The following is an 8816-nucleotide window of genomic DNA, read 5'->3' as shown; positions in this document are numbered from 1 at the left end:
GACTTCAAAACCGAAGGGTCTCTGACGAACGCTTGCCAGCTCAAATTCACACCTGGAAAAATTTCTGGTTTAATAGCTCCTTTCATATTTTCACGTTGACCCAGCTAGAAATATTCTGTGACCCTTTGCAGCTGCATCCTTGCAACATACACATTTCCCTTCAGTGTCCATGCATTCATCATTATCTTGGTTCTGTCATAGTTCTTTCTTAGGCCAACTTCAGAGAAAACTAGCACAAGTTCGCTAACTAATATGTTATGTTCTTATGTACTATTTGCAGATAGAAAAAAAATCAACAGATCTCTGGTTATTTAATATCTTTCTCAGAACGTTGATTACCTTCGTTTTTCAGTTAATTTCGGCATTGCTTTTTTCTAGGACTGCTCAAAAACGTTTGAGATACAGGTACCTTGTTTTACACTGTTTTCATTGAGAAATTCATTGATTTGTTAAACAGACACGTGGTGGTTTTGTATATTTTATACGGGGTGAACTAGAACAGCACTGATAAACTTTCAGAGGTGGTAGTGTGGACCAAAATAAGAAAAACAAATCTTGTAAACATGGGCTCTATAATGCTTTCAGTAAGAGCTATGGGCGTTTGTCCATATTCGATACTGCGAAACATATCTCTTCCTCTACAAGCCCCTTGCTTTCCATATTTTCGGTGGTGGTAATAGGAAGCAAAACAAGGAAAAACGGTGCCGTGAACGTGGGCGTACGCTAACAGGTGTGATCACTTGTGCGTTTACGCTAGTGTGAAACATTTAGTCTACTGAAAAAGTGTTCATACCTCTTACGGTATCCATATTAGAGCCTGTGTCTACTGGACTTTTTCGTTTTGGTCCGTACTACCTCCTCCGAAAACATGAACACCAGAAAGCTTGCAGTGAAAGAGATGCGTTTCATGGTATTGAAAAAGTGCTCGTAGCTGTAAAGGTATGGATTTTAGAGCTATGTTTACAAAACGATTTCCTCGTTTCGGTCCATATCACCGCCTCCGTCGATGGAACTATGGTTTAGCCTATATAAGAGCTACATGCAGCTCTGTTTCTACTCCATGTTGTTTCGAGCCTCAAACACAAGTGGGTGACTGATCCAATTGAAGACGTTTACAAAATCTTTAAAGGGAAGCCAAGAGACAGATGTTAATTGTTCCGCTAATTGCTTCATGTAGTTGCACTACATTCTGCGCAAAACTCGGTATTGTCGATGACTTGAGCCAGGTGTAGTGCTCATTCTGGTTCTCAGATATTTTAGTGAAATCCTTGAACAGTATGGACAGAAGGCAGATACTCTAATATGTTTAATAAATAAAAATGTTTCTTAGGAACTGGAAATACGTGAAATATAGATTACACATGAAATCAATATTATTTGGATTGATTACTAGGTTGAGCTAACGATATAGCCAGCTTCAGGTCATAACTTTCTTCCTTGCTGTAGGTGCCATTACGGCTTCACAAATCGTTAAAATGTGTTTCAAAATGCTATCATCCGTAGACGACATTGTTCGAAACAGCTTTCCATCGTTCGTGGCCAGTGTGATTGAACGATTGTCATAAAACAAAGGCTTTATGCCGTCACAGTTTGTTAACCGACACAGTGAGTAAAATATGTTACCCAGTTATAACGGCACAACACCTGTATTTTAACACCACCGTTCAATTACACTGGCCACGAAAGATGAAAAGGTGTTTTCAGTTGTGTCAAGGATGGACGGTGTCACTTTGAGGAAGATTTTAACGAAGTGGGAAGCCATAGCGGCGCCAATAATAATGAAGAATGGCATATGATCTGAAGACAGCTAGATTGTTAGCCGAAACTAGTAATCAGTCCAAATAGAGTCGTGGGTTTGTTCTGTTGTAAAAGTTTACAACAGAGCACATACCTTCTGCTTACAATATCAAGAATCTTCTTTAGGGAGGTGGGACGTCAAACGGGCTGAGCAGGAGAGGCACTACAGGACATTTTAATTTCCACTGTCTATACTTTTAGAAATAAATTTATAAAACTTTTTCAGCATGACCAGGAAGGATTCGGGATTCACGCCCATAGCAGTGGAAGTTCAAAAACGTAACAAAATAATTTTTTCTTATATCTGAAATTTCATCAGTTTTTCACTTATTATTGGCTGCATTTGTTCCTATCGGGACACTTTTATTCACAACTAGGAGAGATTTTTCGATGAATTTTTCACAGCTTACGAACCATACTTACAGGTGTATGAAACTCTAGAATTTTCCAAATCTATTAAAAACTGTGGTAAAAATTGAGATATTTAACTGTAAAATTTGAGTTTTTTATGGACATGAAGTTTAAAATGTAACAGCTTATTCATTCTTTCATAAATTCAATAAATTCTAGAGTTTCATACACCTGTAAGTATGGTTTGTATGGTGTGCAAAATTAATCGAAGAGTCTCTCCTAGTTACGAAGAAAAGTGTACCTATAGCATCAAATTCTGCCAACAGTAACTGAGAAAATGAAATTTCACATGTAAAAAAAAAATTTTGTCACGTTTGTGAACTTCCACTGCTATGAGTGTGAACCCTGAATCCTTGCTGGTCATGCTGGCAAAGTTCTGTAAATTTGAAACTTGGTGGCAGATTAAAACTGTGTGCCGGACCGAGACTCGAACTCGGGACCTTTGCATTTCGCGGGCAAGTGCTCGTAAAAGTATAGACAGTAGGAATTAAAATGTCCTGTGGTGCCTCTTCTGCTCCAAGTCGGCCCGTTTGATGTCCTACTCCCTTTAAATAAAGTTTTTGGAGTATTTTTATCTTGTGGGATAAAATTTTGTAAAAATTAATTGTGGAGTGAGAGCTGATGTGCGATTGTGCTCTCTTGTTGCAGCGGCTGGCGCCCGGCCGTAGTATGTTCTGAAGGCGAGCACACGTCGAGCTAGACGGTGGGATCCCCGATGGCCCAGCATGGCAGCTCGCCCCCAGAGCTGCAGCGACCGCCGGCCGCGCCCGCGCTCGCGCTGGTGCACCGCCCTCGCGTGCCCCGGCCGCCGCCGACGACGCCGGCGCCGACGACGACGACGGCGGCGGCGCCGACGACGACGGCGGGGGCGGTGGTGGCGGGAGACGTCGTGACGCTGACGACGCCGCGGCCCGACACCGAGCGCGTCACTAACGAGTACGTGGAGACGCCGTTCCGGCCCGCGACGGCGGCACCGTTGCCCGCCGCCGGCAAGCTGGCCGCCGCCCCCAAGCAGCGGCACCACCCGCTGTCCCTGCAGCTGCCGCCGAGCCGCGACTCGGCCCGCGACCACCAGGCGCTGCACCTGCCCGTCGTCGTGGCGCCGGGCAAGAGGCCGCAGCTGCCGCCCGCGCCGCACCAGCACGCGCACCTCCTCCACCACCACCACCACCACCACCACCACCACCACCCGCACACGTTCGAGAAGGAGGGCCGCGGGTACCCGGGGCCGGCGGCGGCGCTGTCGGGCGGCGGCGCGGGCAGCCCGCCGTCGGGCTCCGCGTCGGGCTCGTCGTCGCCGGGCGGCCGCGGCTCGGACGGGCGCGTGGTGGCGGCGCTGGGCAGCCTGGGGCCGGCGGGCGGCGTGCCCGACTGCTTCCGCGGCTCCATCATCTGCCCCGAGTGCGGCCGCTGCCGCTGCGAGTCGTGCCGCAAGCCGCGCCCGCTGCCGTCGCGCTGGCTCTGCGACAACTCGTGCTACTGCTCGGCCGAGACGGCGCTCGACTACGCGACGTGCCTGTGCTGCGTGAAGGGGCTGTTCTACCACTGCTGCCGCGACCACGACCTGGAGGGCGCGGACGAGCCGTGCGCGTGCGGGCCGCCGCGGTGCGCGGCGCGCTGGGGCTGCCTGTGCGCGCTGTCGCTGGCGCTGCCCTGCCTCTGGTGGTACTGGCCGCTGCGCGCCTGCCTGCGCCTCTGCGAGGCCTGCTACCGCCGCCACAGCGCCGCCGGCTGCCGCTGCCGGCCCGCCAGCTCGCTGCTGCTCGCCGCCTCCCCGGACTTCTGACCTATTTATTTTTGTACCACTTACGCTCTAGTGTCGGCCGTATCAGGGATTATACATATATATATAAATATAAATACATACTCCTTTCCTCCATTTGTAACGCTTCCGGAAAGCGAGGCGGAGCAAAAAAAAAATAACAAAAAAATGTCAGTGTATACGTGGGCGCGCGCGTGTTCGTGTGTATGAGAGTGAATGATCGACTGTACACACTTGCTTGCGAGAAAGAGAAAGAGACTGCAGTTTCGGACCGTGAGGCGCTATCTTTCTCCGTCGCTGCCGGGACTCACTTTGGCAGCGAGCACTACCGTTTTTCTCCCGTCGTCCCGCCTGTCTTAATCGACGCCGGAGCGACGGCCCGTCTTCTCCTCTCACCCTCCCCCCTCGTCCTCCCCTCCGCCGTCTCCTTCTCGGGGACCGTCTCCGGTCTCCGGATTCGATAACTAGCGCCCAGGTCCCGGCGGGATTTCGCACCGATCGGAATCGGCCGTTCGATATTCCGGTCCCTGCGAAATGGTGCCTTACCTGTTTGTCTACTGTTCGTCAAACTTAATCGACTCTCCCACCCCTCTTGGCACTCTCACCTACACACACACACACACACACACACACACACACACACACACACACACACACACACACACGAAGTCACTACATAGGTAACCTCACTTTGGAAGGCAAATATCGGAATAATTTTAAAAAAATGTCACAATACATTACAGTACTGAACTTGCATTTGGATGGCAGTGGCAGTCGAGTTGTTGCGAACAGTCAAGCTCTAGTTTTGTGGGATCTTTTTTTGTAAAGTGTACGAGAATGTATCGTGGTTGCAAGTTCCTAGATAATATCTGAGAATTGGAGTGGGTGATGCTTTTTTTCTTCTTGTATTTTGGGTCGGGCCGCTTTCATTTTTTAAAAAATCCCAAACAGGCAGCGGCGTAACGGTCGTTTCACGTACAGGCACCAGCTCTGTACGTTTCAGATACGCACACACAAACAGGCACGTAGAAAGTGAGCGGCTCGTACAGTAGGTTTCCGGTCGAGGGACGTATCGGGCAGTCGGGAAGTCTTTTTTTTTTTTGTAACTCGTATATGACGCGTTAATCGTCAGTTGTAATAATTTCAGCTTTAAATCAAACAAAATCTAAATAAAAAGTCTTTTTATAGTCGAAACAAATGGAACTAACTGTTAGTCAATGTTTGTATGTAGGGAAGAACTAAATTTTATCTACACGTATCACTTATGTTTCCTCTTGCCACAGTTTGTCATTCCACCTGTCAATCGGACGGGGAAAGGCGCATCGGGAATGTCGGTCGTATTTTGGAGTAGCCGTCTAGGACGCACTGGAGTCCAAATTACTGGCACACGGGGGAAGCAGCGATGATAAGTTTGTAGATAATTATTTCTAACTGTATTTATGTAAATTTGAAATGTTCTGTATAAAGACTATATAATTTTAATTTATTTTTTGCACAAACACAAGATTGCCAAACAATTTTGTGTTTCGTTAAACATACAAAAATATGGGGTACAAACTTGAAATAACTCACCTAATCTTACATTTTCCTTTCATTTTTGTCAGACTTTTATTTTCAAAGGATTTTTATAGTATTCTGAGTGATTTTAAGCCGCTTACCTGTGCTGTCAAAGGATGCGTCATAGCAAACCAAAATGTTGTTTAGTTTCTGGTCGCATTATGTTACTCACTGCCATTATTAGCAAAAATGAGGAAAAAAGTGGCCTTCCTTTGGTTCTGTTTGATTATTTTGGGAAGTTGATGGATTGCAGACAATCTGAAATATATTTTGCAGTTTGGTGTAAGGTTAGTTATTTGTACTCTATGAAACATAATATTATGTGCTAGGATTGTACCAAAGATGGCCATCTTACAAGATGTATACAACTTGCCGTATGATAGGACTCATTTTACTACAAAATTTTACATACTAATAGTTACTATTAATGTTTTTACAAAACACATTTTATTAAGATTCTCATTACAACTTTTCATATTAAGAAGCATAGTATAAAACAAACGTAACTTGTTGAATATGGAGCAAGTATGTACAAAGATGTCTTTTTTTTAACTTAATAATCTATGTATTTGTTGTAAAGAAAATGCTTATTTATTATATTTTTCTGTCCTTTCAGAAGATTTCTTAAACATAAAATAATTATATTGCTATAAATATATATATATGTATATGAAGTAATTTCCTTTCTGTTACTTTTTAGATGTTAAGGTTGATGCCTTATACAGTATTATCTAGTCTAAAAAACTTCAAGTTGTTTTGTCATCAGAATAAATAAATAAATAAATATTGTATAATTGTGTAACCAATTAGGGTATGCATATCTTGATTTCATTTCACAAAATCTTGCCTGCTTCAGAAATGAGGTGTTACTGAAAAGTTAGACTGAAACAGAACTTCATTTTCAAGTGAAGTACTGATATTTTTGCTCACAGTTTGAAGTTTAGTTACTATCTTGTATTGATGTAGGTGTCAATGCAGAATGAACAAATAAGGTGTTATTGCCTCATTTTTGGAGTAAATACATGTTTTGTGGACTGAATCAAGAGTCATACCTTGATGCTATTCAATGTTGAATGATTGTATCATATTATTGTATAGGTGGCAAATGAACAAGTTATGCTGCTGTTTTTAATGACTCATACTAAATAATAGCAGTTGTGCTATACTGTCTCGATAAAGATATGGTCATGTAAAAATGCAGCTTTGTATAATACTGTCTTGTAAATAATGTGAACTCGAAAATTGTAATAATAATAACAGTGATCAACTGCATTTAAAATTCTCATTTCTAATCCAGAATCCATAGTTGTTTTTAACTCATTCCATTAGGAAGCCAGGATGTTCTGCTAATGTTCTCAATTATTTCGAAGTATGAATACATAAAACCTCCCAAGAAATTTTGTGAAAACACACCTATGGTGTCATTGAACAGGTAACAAAATGACATCCATTTGACAGCAATAAGGTCAAACCATACACAAAAATAACAGCACATTGTTTTAGATCAGATTTTTTCCAAACACAAAAAAAACTTGTTTTGCAAGAATTTTTCTGTTAATGTTACAGTGAGCACATTCGTAATCTTCACCTCACTTTTCACACTATAGCAAAAGCATTCAAGTAATTGCAGTTTAGACTAAAAAATGAAATTAAAACTAAACTCCTCTCAAATAGCCCCTGAAGGCCCAACAGTACCAACAAGCTGCCGTGTCATCCTCAGCCTGTAGGAGTCCTTGGATGTGGATATTGAGAGGCATGTGGTCAGCAGACTGCTCTCCTGGCTGTCAGGTTCCAAGAGTGGAGCAGCTACTTTTCAGTCAAGTAGCTCCACAGTTTGCATCAAAAGGCCTGAGTGCACCCCACAATTGTATTTTCAATGAACAAAAATTATGAAAAGGAGGTTGCTACTCTTTGTGAAGATGACACGTTGAGTCAGACAGGCACAATGAAGACTTATACATTAAGCTTTCAGTGAAAGCCTTTGTCAGAAAAGATAAGTAAGCACACTGCACCACACACAGACATGATGGCCAGCAAGTAGCAATCTATATTTCCCATAATGGTTGATATTCCAATCTGGACTTTGTTGCTTGTAGTTCAAGGTTGTGATGAGCATTACCCTGAAAAACCTAACTTTCAAACACACATTCGTTTTTATATAATTCAAAATGAATGATAGAGCACAGCTGGAAACATTTTCAGTTTATGGGAATGGGTTTTTAGATAAACGTAGTGTAGTGGGTGTGTAAAATAAGGAAAAAGCAAGTAGTCACCTTTTATGAAGTGGTGTGGAGTACAGAAAACATCATTCACACTAGCTTTTGTACAGTTCTTTTTCTAGCGAGACACATTAACACACATGCCCTGCAGCAACACAATTATTATTAACATTTTCCTGTGATTTATCATGGTCAACAGTTTCCACCATCTGGGTTTTGTGCAGAATCATTAACAGTACAGTTTTTTTAAGAATGAATTCATATTTTGCAGGGACAAACTGTATGCTTGTGTTCAATTAAAGGGAGTATAAGAAATAGGGTTGTGGAACATGCAGCACATAATTTCTGCATAATTGACTAGATTATTATTTTTCTTTGAAGAGCAATATAGAAGGATCGAATCAAAGAAACAAGTCAATGAACGAAAAAAGAATTCAAAATTAAGTTTTCTTAAGTGAAGGAGGTTTTAGTGCAAAAATGTGTAATTGAATTAGATTATATGCTTGACAGCATACGTTATATAACGTGTGAATAGTAATCACACACGTATTGTGGAGAGCAGCCGCGGTAGCGTAAGGAAATACTTGAAATGGAAAATAGCCTATTACAATGTACAGACGAATTGCGAAAAGAACGTCCAGAGTATTCCGGAGTGTCACATAACTCAACGAAGAGTGAAGCAGAGGGGAAGCGACGTGAGAAAACAGCATGTGGCGTGGATTGCTGATGGCAATGCTGTGGTATGTGTACTGAAGTGAACAGAATACGGGATGGGAAGAAGGATCTGTGCTACAGTAGTTACGTGCATTCATTTCAAAGTTGAGATTCTGATAATCTATACATAACGAAATTTCTAAGAGGATACTGTTTCTTACTCTGAATTCCATGCGTCCATTACAGAGCTTGTGTTATCATGGACGGTTTTCTATGTTATCTGCCTCTCCACTGGTTCGACGGTCTTGAAACTACCTTTATGAAAACACTATTGAGAGTAATTCTCGTAAAAAATGGCAATAAGTGAAGGAAGTAAGAAGTGGGGCAAATGTGTGTCGCACACTCTCTTGCCAACC

At 42.9% G+C, this 8816-nt stretch overlaps 1 protein-coding gene across 1 annotated transcript; it reads left to right on the top strand.

Moving 5' to 3' along the window:
* Window positions 1–3005: 3005 nt before the first annotated feature.
* LOC126176440 (protein sprouty-like) lies at window positions 3006–5872 on the top strand (the record flags this gene model as incomplete). The annotated part of the gene is made up of 2 exons (XM_049923597.1): window positions 3006–3012; window positions 3045–5872. Coding segments are annotated over 2 exons (957 nt in total), but the record flags the coding sequence as incomplete, so codon positions are not given.
* Window positions 5873–8816: the final 2944 nt, after the last annotated feature.

Source organism: Schistocerca cancellata, chromosome 3 (genome assembly GCF_023864275.1).
Source record: "Schistocerca cancellata isolate TAMUIC-IGC-003103 chromosome 3, iqSchCanc2.1, whole genome shotgun sequence".
Lineage (NCBI taxonomy): Eukaryota > Metazoa > Arthropoda > Insecta > Orthoptera > Acrididae > Schistocerca > Schistocerca cancellata.
This window is presented reverse-complemented; position numbering and strand designations above follow the sequence as displayed.